We start from the raw sequence: 15,043 nt of genomic DNA, 5'->3' as shown, positions 1-15,043 counted from the left end.
AATGATCCTTGCCTCCCTCACTCCCATCCAAACCTCATTCTCAGTTTCACCTGTAAAACTTTTATCCTCTGATTAAGCAGAAGTAAGGAGTGAAGTGCCACCTACCTGGTGACAGCACAATGTCCTCCTCCTCTTTGCGAATTCCTTTACAGGACTCCCAACATGTTGAAAAGCACATGTGAGAAAAAATGGAAGTTTGGGAGTATATTTATAATACTCTCCTACTATTTCAAGGTAAGAGAAGAATGTTAGGACTTACAGACAGACTAGCAGGCTGATCAGGGTCATAGTTAGGTCTAGCAGAATCATATCTGGATATACAACCACCTAACCTAAGGTATAGGAATTTAGAAAATTCTGTGTTCTGTGTTAGATCAGGATGTTAAAAATGCTTGTGTGATATGAGTGAATGAGATTTATATTCTAAATCAAATAAACACTTTTAAATATCACTGCCTATGTGCTTTAAACATGCATACATATGGCGTCTGTGCTTGCAAGCGTTTGTGTATCATATTATTCATAGTGTTATTTGTCACAGAAGACCCCAGTGCATTTCTAAAAGCAAAGCAATCAATCTACCTACAATTAGAGTGAAGTTACTTGGGAGTAAAATGTAGGAGTTATTTAACAAAATACAGCTACCTTACACAAAAGTATATGGCAGGGAATGAAGAAAAACAAATCCAGCTGAAAATGTGGGAGGAATTTGTAATGTAATTATCTAAACTTAAAATTCATCTGCTTTGGCAAAGTGAACAGGGAGCTGTAAAAGGGGGAAATGTGAATAACAATTGTAGTATACTCTTTCATGAAACTATTTTGGTGCATTTATTTCTTAGAGATTCTGAGATGAGTGCCTGCTTACAGATATCATAACTAAGGCATCACAGCATCATTTAGCTTACTAAGCATCCAGCAATAACAGCACAAAGGAACACCAACACTGTAAGGACTCCAATGCACATTTTCCACTAGTGGTACTGATATTCATGTGCCTGACAGGTCAGAAATTTAAGTATCTGCCCATTTCTGATTTCAGCACATTTTATAATTCCTGGGAGTGTTTAATCATAGTGATTGACTTAATGGTCTTTGCCAAGTCACTTTCATCCTTGACTGGTACCCAAATGATCAATAAACTTGACCATGCCAAAAGAAGGGGGAAAAGAGAGAAAGCAGGAGAGAGGAGAAAGAGAAAGAAAGCAGGAGAGAAAGGAAGGAAAGGGAGAAAGGAAGGAAAGGGAGGAAGGAGGAAGGGGATGGGGAAGGGGAAGGGCAGTAGGGTGAAGGAGAGGAACACTATACAAATATGAAACGTAGTATAATCCACAGCCTTAAACCAGAATCACTCAAGAGGTTATGGGAGGCTAGCATTTACAAACAAAACAACCAAAATAAGAATGCAACGCTACAATGCTCAAAGGTTTTTTTGTTTGTTTGTTTGTTTGTTTCTTACAAAGAAATTCAAATCAATCTCTAGCATTATTATATCAAATATGACTTTGCCTTAGGGGCTTAACTCCTATTTTTTTAAATGCACCCAACTTACCTGGAAACCTAAGGGTCTTTCAAGTTAGTAGGAATTTAGCTACAAAAATCTCCTGGGAATCCTATTTTTAACTAGATGGGTTTCTTTGTTCATTTTTAACATGTAACTGACTAGCCAAAATTTCTTTTTCAGAAGTAATGAAGATATCTCAGAGCTTAAATCTTACTGGAAGTCAAATAGACATAAGCTCTAACAGTATGTCTCCTAAATAAGTTAGGTATTGAAGTACTGAGCTACGCAATGCCTGCATTAAAAATATCAATATCTATTTATTCAATATCTATTCAATATCTATTTCTTATCCCCTACAACTGATAAAGCATTTACCTCAAATAGATTTGATCTGGAAAGCGTTCCTGGGGAAATAAAGACAGAATTTTATTGAAAGCATATACAAAAGCTCAATACTGGAAGTGAGCTTATCTGGGCTATTCTGAAAGCACAATTCTCTCTTCAGTTTTGAAACACTTGGAAAATGGCTTCCAGTTACATGTATACATACATACACAAATGTACATATATCTATATAGTAAAGAGTGATACACTGGAATTTCTTTACAGAACACAGTGGTTTTTACCCATCCTACATTACCTAATGCACAAACTATTGAAATTTTGTCATGAAGTTGGAAGTGTTGTTGGGTCCTAATGTGGCAGTGCCCTTAAGAGCAGCACAGGGCTTATACCATTTGTGAAATCACTTTTCTGAGCTGCTGCAGAGGAAGGAAACAGGCCCACCAAGTTTCAATTTCATTAGACACTCTCCAAAACATAATGTGTCTACAAGAGCAAGGTGTAGACAGTACACGAGGTCAGAAAATACATATCTTTGCTTCTCCCCAGTAAACAAACCTGTATGGATCCAGTGGGGCTGGTTAGTGTCAGCATTTGTAGCTAAAGGTATTCTTTCCTCATGCCAGCTACACACAGCCTTACAGTTACAGAGATGAGTTCAGCCAGCCATATGTAAGGCCAGACTCCATTAAATGCTGTTGGCCTCACTGAAACAGAGCATGGACATGAGACACGAGAGGGTGGTCGCACACTGTAACAGGCTCCCCAGTGAAGTAGTCACTGCACCAAGCCTGTCTGAATTTAAGAAGAGATTGGACTGTGTACTTAGTCACATGGTCTAAACTTCTGGGCAGACCTGTGCAGTGCCAGGAGTTGGACTTGATCATCCTTATGGGTCCCTTCCAACTCGGGATATTCTATGATTCTATGATTCTATGACATAAATAAAGGTGGAAGATATGTACTGTTCCCCCCAATACCCACAAGTGAACAGACACACCGCTATGCAAATTTCCTCTTTCACTTCTGTGCTTTGAGAGTAAGGGATGAATCATGACCCTTCTAGATTCCTCCAATCCTATTTTATGTGGTCCTGTTGCACTACTGCATATATATATAAAATCCTTATACAGATATGTTCATACAAATTCACATCTGCACCTACCAATACATAAAGCCTCAAACAAGACCCATGTGCCTGTTGACAACTCCTAATCAGGGCATACCTTTCACACACACACACAGTCCATGTACATACAAAAAATACACACTGTGCAATATGGGGAAATGCAAACCCCAGTATGGTCACACACAAATATCCACACTTCATGACTGTCTGCCAAACTTCCAAGTTCATACGTATGAGCTGGCACTTCACTTTAGGTATCTGTGCACTCATATGCATGCGTATGTACACATATGCACATACACACATAAATACTACACACATGCACACAGGTGCAAGACAAAGCATATGTGTACACAAAGGTATAAACATGTTGGCATGCATAAGACATGCACTCACACATATAAACATACACAAAAAAATAAATGTATGCACAGATGCATGCACACATACACACGGATGTACGTAGACGCATACTGGCGTGCACATGCACATACAAAACATGCTCGCACTCATGCATACAGAAACACACAAGGACACAAGTGCACATTCAAACACAGTCATACATACACATGCACACAAATACAGATGCACACAGGTGCACACAGAAATACAAATGCACGCACTCACATACACACACGCACTGACAGGCACACACGCACCCCCACACACACTCAGCACGACAGCACATACATCACACAAACACACCCACACAGGAACACATGCAAACACTCACAGGCGCATATGCAGGCACCCAAACACACACTCACACCCACGAAAAAAAAGAAAAAAGGCTTTCACAGAAGCACACGCAGGTACACGACAAATACACATGCACACACACACACCATGTACGCCCACGCACCTGGAACACCTCCGCACAGCCACCCGCATGCACCCCCCCCCGCACCGCGGGCTTGGCTTGCCCGCCCCCTCCGCCCGATCCCCACCGCGGAGGGCACCGCTGCTCCGCGCACTTTGCGTGGCATTTGCGCCCGGCAGCCGAGGGAAGCCGAACTCCCGCAGCCCCCCCGCCCTTCCCCGGGGCTCTACCCCCCCAAAACCCGCCGCGCATCGCCGCGGCCCCCCCCGCGCAGCGCCGCTAGGTGGCACCATCGCTCTTCCTGGCAGAGTAGCGGCCGCACCGCCCCCGGCCCTCCGCTCCCGCCCGGCCCGGCCCGGCTCGGCTCGGCTCGGCTCGGCCCCCGCAGAGCTGCCGCCCCGCCCGCTCCGCCTGCGGTGGCGAAGGGTGTCCCCCCCCCTCCGGGCTGCAACCCCATCCTTCGGGGAACGGGGCTGGGCCCGCCGCCTCCCCCCGGAGACCCGCCTGTAATTAATGCGGAGCAATTAGTCCGCAAATCCCCTCGGAGCAGCACATGCTCCCGGGCGAGGTGTGTGCCCAAAGGCGTGCGTGTGGCGGTGAGAGCGGGTGGGTGGCGGTCACAGCCCCGAGCACCGCACGGGTAATAATGGTAATAACGAGACGCTGATTGCTTTTCCGAGCCGCGGCGGAAGGGATGAGCCCCGCCGGTTCGGCTCCGGAGTCTGTAGAAACCTCGCCACTGTGTTATTTCCCGAGCCGTTTTCCTAGGCAGAATTGATCCTCTTGGGGGAACGGGGGAGCGGGGGAAAGAATCTCAATTGCAAATATTGTTTAGAGTTTATTCTAGAGACAGTCTGTGCTTTAAGATGCCCTTCCGTGGCTCCTGGTGGATGCTGTAAGGAGCCAGGATTGTGGTGGGTTTCGGCTGTGCAGGGAGTTGGGTTAGCGGGGGGGTGGGGGGAAGGAAAAGACACGATCGAGAGTAGCTGAGACTTTGTGCCCCCGTTGGAGAGATGGTTGAGTCCTCGTCAAGGTTGCTGTGGTATCCCAGAAACACCATTCACTCCGAGCTGTGACCGCGCACCATCAACAGCAACAACTCCGCTGCGCCTGGCCAAGGAATAGGAATTAGGAGCTCTCAAGAATAATATGAAAGGGATCTGCAGAGGGGAAATCCGTGCAAAGGAATCGAAATTAGCAGACTTTTGGGAAAGGGGGTGTACTAAATGTGGCCGGCTGGACTTCATCCTGGTGAAGAAAATGGAGATTAAAAGTGGATTTACATTTTGGAACCTCGTCTTTTTATTGATGGTTTCGTGTGTGAAAGGTAGGGTAGAATTTGAGGGGTATATTTTTAGGGGTCCCTTTGCTTTTGGTCAGGGCGTTGCAAGCTCTCGCCTAATACAAACGTATATTTAAAAATGTGTTAATATGTTATTTTATATTTTTACCCTGGGTACTTTGCAATGGGAAGATATAAATGATCATGAAAGCGGGGAGGAAAGAAGGAGTTGAATCAGAGCTCTCTTCGGAGATAGGAAATGTATTTGCTTTGCCAGGCTTGGCGTTCAATGCAGTGACTGAGCTCGGGCTCAATAAATATTCTTGCAGTATGCTCAAACGGAGACGTGAGTTGGTTCATATAGCCTCTAACTAGTGTATATTCACGCAAATCCCGTCGGGTGACTTTTTTAAGGTGATGATGTTGGTACTGTGGGGGGATTACCTACATTTCTCTTTTTTCTGTCGAGCAACTGGGCTCTTTGCGGGAATGCCTGTATCGATGCACTTATTAGTTTAACCCGTTGCGTGGGGAAAGTTACGGAGGACCCAGCGTGTGCGTAGCCCTCTCGCAGCCCGAAATGTGCTTCACGCTCAGCTGTTTGTATGCATGCAGGGTTCCCTGACTGTCGAAGAGGTATGTTAGCAATTCAGCCTTGAAGGCATGGTCTGCCGCTGTGTGCAAAGATCGACACCTCTTCTCAGACCTCCCTTGGTCCCCTTTCCCTGTTAAGGTCTCCTGTGGTCTTTTTTTTTTTTTTTTTTTTCCGTCCCTTTTTCGGGCCGGGGATATTTTGCTTCATTCCTGATTCTGTCTTCATGAAAGGAGGGCAGAAAGGAAACCGCTAGTTAGCGGTATGAATACCTAGACTAAGTCTGTGCTTATCGACAGTTAAGGGAAATGATACGCACAGAGAAGAGAAGAAATACGTGGCTTGAATAACGTGCACCTCCAATATTACACAGGCATCGCTAAACGGTGAAGTGCTGATCCCATAACGCGTGCCTTCAGTAAAGGGATCTATTCTGCAACTCCCCACAGTCGGCTGCCTACCCGAAATAATCTTCTCTTGTTTGTGGCCAGTGATTAATATCTGATTAATCACCCTTTTATCCTACTCCTCATCCTCATCCCTCCTCCCCGCCACACTCGCATTCTCCCAGAATATTTGATAGATATTAACGATCCTCTCCGAGTTTTTAGACTTGCTTATCGCCTACAGAGATTGCCTGCACGGGTGGGAGGGAGGTGTGCTTGGGGCGGGTGGGGGGGCATTCAAAGGCGTGCCTTCCCAAGCTGGTTCTGCCTTGGATGGAACAGTTTATTGTACGGCTTTGCAGCTGCTTGTCCTCCCCATTTGCATCTCATGGAAAAGATAGTTCGTTTTTCACGTTGGGGGGGGGGGGGGGGGGGGGGGGGGGGAGCTCGAGAGCTTTTACGTTATCCTGACACGAGAGCCGAGGCGAAGGGGCTTGCCTGCGATGTTAATGAACATTTTAATTACAGGCAGCTTTCGCCTGTTTGTGTCTATTGAAGCAGTATGCACTCTACGCTTGCCCCGCTCTTGAGGTCTAGCGATCTAGCCCAGCCCGGGGTTGTGGGGGGCATTGCTTTTCCTGGCCCCCCCCCTTGCCTTTAAGGCTTTCTCCGCGCCGGGTGCGATCATTTGCAAGTCATGGACTCGGCGCCTGCGAGGCGCGCAGTGCCGCTCCGCGGCACACAGCGGGTGCGGTGCGGAGGCGCTGGGGTAATGGGTGGCTCCGGAGCTGCTGCCGAAGCAGCTGCTTTGTGAGCACGAGTCGCGGGGCGGCAGCATCCTACAGAATCAAAGGCTCGGGCGGTTCTCCTCGTGCTGCGATGGCCGCGGGAGCCGTGCAAGTTTCCACAGCACCTGTTGAGAAGCCGCTTCCCTTGCCCTTGGAGGAAAGGAAAAAACTGGGGGTACCGAGGACAAAAGCTGGAATGAAGCACCTAAAACAGCACACACACACACACACAAAAAAAAAAAAAAAAAAAAAAAAAAAAAAAAAAAGGAATTTGCAAAAATGGCCTTTTTTCTTCCTGCCCATACACAGTCCCAGAGAGACGCTGTGAAGCAATCTCCTCCCTAGTGTCAGGACTTCAGTTTCCTAGTTGCTGAGCCTCGCAGTTTCCATAGGTTTCCCTCATACTGGGGGTCCTCTCAGCAACTGGGGGACTGCTAAGTAAGATTTCTCATCCTGGACATGAGCTCCGCTAGGCTGCCAGGCTTCATAGAGCTGGCTTAGATTCACTGCAGCACTGCATCTATTTTAGGCATTTATATTTAGTTCTCTCCCCACTCCAGTGAATGAATACATTTTACCTTGATTTACATTCCCATTGTGTCAGCACGCACACCAGCTCCCAGAAACCTTGGCAGAGGCACACAATGAATGAATACTTGCTTATTTAAAACACTCCAGATGTGGGGAGCAAGGTGACTGCCTGGGTCCTACATCTGCCTTACCATTGTCTGGCAAGGCCCTTTCACCACACCCTACCAAAGCATGCTCTAGCACTTATCTTTGGTTGCTTGATCACCTCTATTTCATAGTCCATCACCACACTGTAATACCTAAACTGTTGCTCTTGCAGGCTACTTGCACAGCTTTACTTGGTATTTGCATCTCAGGTCCTTCCTAATTCTATCATCTTCCTGTCACCATTTCTATAGTTTTGATCCACAGCTTTTCCACTGTTCTGTGTTCCAGACGTTAAACTATACCTGGGAGATTATGCAGCCACGTTCACATCTTCCTTGTGTGTGTTCATTTAGACACAGAATTTCTTCACATTTATCTGAAAATTCATGCCTTTCTGGAATACTGCAACGGCACTCGTGAGGGATTAGAAAAGGAAGAAGCAAGAAAGAGAAAATGGGAGGAAAGAAATCACCAGCTGCTGGAGAAGGGGCGATAATAAGAGATAATAAGGAATTATACCTCCTTAATTATACCTCTTTAATGAAAACCTTTAACTGCTTACACAATATCCCATTATGCCTTGGATCAATCTCCAACATAATCTTACTTGGAGAGACATGCAGTAAAAAAGCAAAGAAATGGCCCCTTTGAAAAATGAGAGAAGGCATGAAAACAACCAACCAAACAAACAAAACAACCCCTTAGCAAGTGCCAACCAGAGTCATTCGTGGCCAGCTGCAGGGAAAGATGGATGCTGCGCTCTTCCCAGCAGACACCTAGGAGAGCTCCTTCCCCTTCCCTTTCCCCTATCCCCCTTCCCCCAGAAGAAATAAAGAGTATTGTTTAGGCATAGGAGATACAAATCAAGCTTGGAGCAGCAGCAAACAAAAACCTTCACTGTCCAGGACAGTTCTTTATTTGCAAAAATGAAACAAGCTGCTTTAGTGAGCTTTGCCTCCTGGGATTTAGGAGAGAAATCACTGATATCTGCACCCCTTCAGTTTGGCATCTCTCTTCACCAAATGAAATTTAAAAAATGCTTGTGACCTGTTTGCAAAAGCAAAACAGAAAGGAAACCAGGCGAAATGACCTCAAGACTCCTCAATCTCTTCTGTGTAGTTGTCACTCCAAGACAGAGCAGAGAGATCTGCTCTTTTGTCTGTCTGGCTAAAATGAAGCTTTGCCTCTGCTGTTGTTTTTCCGTTCCCCTGTTGCAGTTGTGACAAGTGAAACAAAGGCAGCTTTCAAAATAAAAGGGAGATGAAGCAGTGAAATTTTAAACGGCTCATTGACAGAAGACGTGATGAGAAAATGGACAGGATTTCCGAGTGATAGGTACCTGGCATGTGGGAATATTTAGCAAAGAGTATACCCTACTTGTTTCAACCACCTTTGCGGTCCCCCTTGTCCCCCATTACCACCTCAACCCCGCTCTCTCAGAGATCATGTCAAGATCTGCCAACCACTCCCCACTGCTTCCTTGACAGCCGCTTGACTTCTGGGGTTACTGGTGGTTGGCCTTTCTCAGTGGGGCACGGGCGAGGTGCCTGCCGTGTCCCCGAGGCGAATAACAGTAGGTTAATGTTGTCTGCTTTCCAGATGGTCGCTGCTGCATCTCCGTGCATGTGTGTCTGCGTGTGTGTACAAGCACGCAGGGGAGCTGGGAGTCGCTGACAGGAGAAGAGGCAACGTCCCCCTTCCTTTCAACTCCTCAGCACACCCTCATCTCCTCTGCGGTGCCTCTTTCCCACAAGCTCACGCACATCACACAGGGCTTCTGCTCAGAGGGCTGCGGGCAGCACCTCAGCGAGGATTTTTTTTTTCTATGCTGCACAGTTCCGCAGGGTTGCAGACAAAGTTAACCCACCCCTCAGCCGCCGCCTTCCCCTTAATTCAGGGCTAAAACAAGGCACCGCTCTACCCTCCGCCTAGCGCACGGCTCCTCCTCCCCTTCCCCGCGGTGGCAGCGAGGCTCACGCAGCCCCCTGCAGCAGCAGGGACCGCCTGTCCCTCCCCTGCCCGCTGCCGTTAGGGACCCGCAAAGGCCACCGGAGGAACGTCGCCTGCAGTCGCCGCTTTTTCTCCGAGAGCAGCAGCAGTCGCAAGGCAGAGCAGGCAGCGAGCGGCGGCAGCTCCACCCGCGCCGCCACCGGCAGCAGCTCCGGCGGCGGCAGCAGTAGCGACACCGGCGGCGACAGCGACAGCGACACCGGCAGCGGCCTCCGTTGTCGCCCGGGGAGACCGTCCCTCCAGGGAGTCCGCTCCCTGACACTTCTCTGTCGGAAAATGCCGCTTGGCTTTGCTCTCTTTAGCTCGGTGACTGCCGCAAGCCTGTTGTTTGCAACTCTGAGACAGCATTAGGGTTTCGTTTCTTTTTGTTTGCTTTTGGTATTGACACACAAAAACAACCCATCTCTCCCTGAGCTCAGTGAGCCCTTTTTTCGTGGGAGCAGGGTGGGAGCTCAATGCAATCAATCAGGCTGAAGAGTTACGTGCTGTACCTTCAACTCAGTTATGAGCATTCCAACTTGGAAGCACCAGCCCACAAGACCCAAGGAACCGTGTGAATGTGCTTTCAAATCCTTCCTTTTCCAAAACACAGCAGAAACTTATAGTCTGTCTGGTTTTGTTTGCTTGTTTTAAGTAGGAACAAACCAAGAAGGATGAATTACCCACGTACCTTAGCGTTCTTTACCTCCGACAGTGAATATTAGCAGCAGTTCAGGGAAAGATGAGAAGTACAGAGAGACTGGTACATCATCCCAGATATCAGCAGTCTACAGTTTGGGGTCCACCCGAGCTACAGGGTGCTTTTGGAACGTGAGGAAGAGAAGTGAATTAACCTGTGCTCCACTCATTTACCTATTCTCTCTCTCCTTCATCCACTTTTTTTTTTTTTTTTTTAAATTAGCATTTGTACTTTCGTCCTTCACAAAGTTCTGTAACATAGTTCCATACTATTGCATTCCTATGCATCCTCCATCTTATACACTGTGTATCTGACTGAAAGCACTTAATAGTATAGAAGGTTACATTAAACTTGGCTGTATTATACCTAGTGTTTTTTATGGGTTACATAGATCAATACCCCAGATTTAAGATTTGTAATTATTGAATGCACATGGATCTAGTAAAAAGAGATAAAAGTGTAATGTTATTTAGAGATATTTTAAAAGATTTTGAAGCATCCTGTGAGGATGTTTCAGTTTGAGTGATTACAACACCCTTTCAGAGAAAAGGTTATGAAGAATAATGTAGCCTCGTATCCCTTACCCCCACCTTAAAAAAAAATAAAAAATAAATGCCTTCGACACAATCTATCTTATTTTCAGAGGTATTGAATATTTCCAACTCCACCTGGCTCCAGTAATAGCCTGGGGAGCTAGTTAGCACTTCTGAAGCAAGGCCAAGTGAGTCTGATATTATAATGCTGTGACAGAGAGGCAGAATGAATCAAAGGAAAATGTCTATAAAAAAACCTTACTGCTATATGTAAAATGTTAAATCTATAGAACCTCATAAATGACATAGGAAAGGCTTTATGATTTGCTGCAAAAACTATTTTGACTTGTCTCCTAACAGAAAACTTCCATTCTAACTCTGCAGGGTTGTGAAGTCTCAAACAATTTCTTAATTATGAGTATCATTCTGCTTGTATTTCTAGATGTAATGATTAAGGTTGAAATGATAGAACAAAGTCTTTGTGAAAAATTAGTTTACCAGATCACTCTAACACAATTTCACAGGAAAGAAACATCAGGGAACAGACACTTTGGTACAAGGTGTTGTTTTTTCCTAGAACCCTGTAATTTAAGTCAGTTTTTACTACATGAGATATTTGAAGAAAGAATATTTAAGTAACAAATCAGACAGACATACATTAAAAGTTGTTATTGTAAGACTATAAAAATTATCATTATGACTGAATAATTTCATGCAAAGGTTTACTGCAAAATTCTCATTCTTTTATAAGCCTTTCAAACATTGCCTTTCAAACAACTTCTCTGAGGAGCATTTCCTTCCTGGTGAAATTGTACAGTTTTTGTACAAAATAACACTTACCAAAGATTCAAAGGTGAATATTTAGAAACAATCCTGGACCTAAACAGAAAGGTGCATGATATTTAATGTACAGGATGTCATCTGTCTCTTAATATATATATATATATATATATATATATATACATATATATGTATACTATTAGAAAATGTTGAATATGTGCTTCCTAACATCCAGTTTTCTTTTGGGCAATGGAATGGACAAGGATATTAGACTGTGAGGAAGACTATTTAAAATAAACATGCACTCATAGAGACATGTCACATTTTTGTAGATGTTTACATTTAGTTGTTTACTTTTGGGGAGAAGAGCATATGTATAGTCTCACTGCCTAGTTTTTACAGATCACATAAGATTTACTATATCTCCATAAGCCTGGCATTAGAACTGCTGAATAACATGTAAATGTCAAAGAAAGAAATAGTGGAAATTCAATCATCTCCTTCACAGGGTCTGAAATATTAGGATGGTTATCACTATATGTTTAGGCACATTGTTACTCATAGAGAGAGAGCCTCAAAATCTTGGGGAGAGTCATGCAAGGGATTCCAGCGCAACTGCTGCTCTCATAGAATTGTCAAAGAGAAAGGAGGCAACCAGCACAGATGTATAAAGACAGACATTCCATTTTCCCTCTTGTTCCACAAAATGCTTCATATCATCATGTGTCATATTCATATTGTATCATAGAAATAAGGTACAGAATAGTAAGGGTAGTTAACCAAAGAAAGATTTCACAGGGTGATGAATTCTCACCTCCTGAAGCCTGTAAATAACACAGATTATTTTTGCTATAGGACTAAAGGAATCTGGATGCTTAAGGCAGAAATGACTAAGTAATTGCTTGGATTATACATATAATGAATCATCACTTCTGACCTTGAATTGTATTTTATGTTTCACATATCTTCATCTCTTCTTAGTTTTATACCTATATGTATTGTGGCTTGTTGGATTTAATTCTCATGTAATTGTGTATACATGCAGACGTTCACATACTTATATGCATATATGGAAATTATACCCATATATTTGTTTATCTTATGAATCAATTCAACAAAAACTAAAACATTGTTAGTTTACAAAAGTGCAGGTAACAACTTGAAGCGTATGTGCTTCCTAAGTAATCCATTACCTCTTAGAACCACAGAATATTAAAGTATCCTGAGATGGAAGGGACCCACAACGATCATTGAGTCCAGCTCCCGGCTCCACACAGGATCACCCAAATATCAGACCATATTCTGAGAGTGTTGTCCAAATGCTTCTTGAACTCCATTAGGCTTGGTTCTGTGTTCACTTCCCTGAGGAGCCTGTTCCAGTGCCCAACCACCCTCTCAGTTAAGAACCTTTTCCTGGTACCCTACCTGAACCTCCCCTGCCACAGATTCATGCCATTTCCTTGGGTCCTATCACTATCAGCAGAGAGCAGAGATCAGTGCCTGCCCCTCTGCTCCCCTTATGAGGAAGCTGTAGGCTGCGATGAGGTCACCCCTCAGTCTCTTCCTCTCTAGGCTGAACAAACCAAGTGACTTTGGCTGCTCCTCTACATCTTGCCCTCTAGATCCTTCACTGTCTTCCTAACCCTTCTTTGAGCACTAGTAGGTTTATGTCCTTTTTATACAGTGGTGCCCAAAACTTCACACTGTACTCAAGGTGAGGTTGCACCAGTGCAAAGTAGAGTGGGACAATAACCTTCCTCGACCAGCTAGCTATGCCATACCTGATGCACCTCAGGATATTGTTGGCCCTTTTGGCTGTCATGGCACACTGTGGACTCATATGCAACTTACTCTTCACCAGAAACCCCAGATCCATTTCTGGGAGGCTGCTCTCCAGACTCTCATTCCCCAGTCAGTACATATATCTAGGATTACCCTTTCCCAGGTGCAGAATTAAGGACTTGCTCTTGGTAACTTTCATATGGTTGGTGTTTGCCCATCACTCTAATTTGTCAAGACCTCACTGCAAAGCTTCTCAGTGTTTGAGGGAGTCAACAGCTTCTCCTAATTTAGTATCATCTGCAAATTTACTAGGTATGTATTTGAGTCTTGCATCCAGATTATTTATGAAAACATTAAAGAGAACTGGCCCTGAAATGGAGCCCTGTGGAACTCAACTAGTGACTGGCCACCAGCCTGATGTAACCCCATTTACTATAACCTTTTTAGCCTGCCCCATCAGACAGTTGTTCTTCCATTATGTTATGTTTTTGTCTAGCTGTATGCTGTACATTTTGTCCAGAAGGATATTGTGAGAAACAGTATACTAAATCTTACTTTTTTGTGTATTCCCAGTCTCAGAAGTAAGTTATATCTGGTTGCACTAACAAAATGAAAGTGCAAGTAGTGATATCTAGCAAATGTTAGGAGAAAAGATTGATTAAAAGATTATTAGTGCCTTTGGTAACACTAGTTGCCAATCCTAGCACTGACAATTGTAATTAACTGACAATTATATATGGAAACAGATTTAGGAATGTTTTACCAAAATATAGTTGTTGTTATTGTTGTTGTTTATAAAACTGTTTTTAGTAGAACCTTCAAAATCAACTTTCAAATATAGAAAAAAAAATCTGTGCTATTTTCTTTTATTTTAATACTGTTATTATCATTTAAAGAGACAGACATCACATCTCAAAGGTGGCTGTATTTCAATAACTTAAAATGATACCTCTATGATCGTTATTTTCGTATTGAACTGTTGTCAAACACAGCTAGTGGATATGTGCAAGTGCAGTTTGGAGTCCTTGGTTAAAATGAACTACATAAATGCAGAGTACTTTTCTTGTTACAATGTACTTTTGAGATATAACTCTCAAATTACAAGACCTTTCCTCCACTATTTCAATCTGACCTACGAGAAATTCATACTCTACTATATTTAGTTTCCTTGATTTCTGTGTAATTTTCTTTGAGAATTGAAGCTTGATCTAATTTAAACTATTTTTTTTTCCAGAAGTGTAAACTGAAAGTTGCATTTTTGCTTATGTATAGTAGTTTTGATGCAAAGGTGAATGAAAGTTATAAAATAGGTATAAAAGTCGTTTCTAAACTGCCTATTATTGAGCCCATTGAAACCATAGAATGGCTCAGGTTGGAAGGGACCTTAAAGATCATCTATTTCCAACCCCCCTGCCATGGGCAGGGACACCACCCACTAGATTAGGTTGCTCAAAGTCTCATCTAACCTGGTCTTGAACACCTCCAGGGAAATCAACAAGAGAGCCCAGAATATGAACTTTGAAAATAGATTTGCTTCTGCTTCTTTTCGTACTGTTTTGAATTACATTTTTCTGTACATATACTTCATTTGACTTAGAAATACAAATTATAGTGGAGGTCAGGTTCTTCACAATGCATTAGAAATTTACAATAGAAATGTACTTTGGAAAACTCACATTGCATTATAAATATAAAGTTGCAAAAGTAAATTGTTTATTATTCTGTTTAAAGGAAATAG

At 43.8% G+C, this 15,043-nt stretch overlaps 1 protein-coding gene across 5 annotated transcripts in view; it reads left to right on the top strand.

Moving 5' to 3' along the window:
* Nucleotides 1-4,820: 4,820 nt before the first annotated feature.
* The window catches only part of CSMD3 (CUB and Sushi multiple domains 3), a 710,416-nt gene continuing 700,193 nt past the window's right edge, over nucleotides 4,821-15,043 (top strand). For 4 of the 5 annotated variants that reach the window (XM_040546915.1, XM_040546914.1, XM_040546913.1 and 1 more), the window contains exon 1: nucleotides 4,822-5,122. In XM_040546915.1, the coding sequence (XP_040402849.1) occupies nucleotides 4,945-5,122 (178 nt within the window). In that variant the 5' untranslated portion in view covers nucleotides 4,822-4,944. Of the gene's footprint in view, nucleotides 5,123-15,043 lie in introns of all 5 variants that reach the window. The other variant, XM_040546910.1, reaches the window with a different exon arrangement.

The sequence above is a fragment of the Cygnus olor genome, chromosome 2, assembly GCF_009769625.2.
Source record: "Cygnus olor isolate bCygOlo1 chromosome 2, bCygOlo1.pri.v2, whole genome shotgun sequence".
Classification (NCBI taxonomy): Eukaryota; Metazoa; Chordata; class Aves; order Anseriformes; family Anatidae; genus Cygnus; species Cygnus olor.
This window is presented reverse-complemented; position numbering and strand designations above follow the sequence as displayed.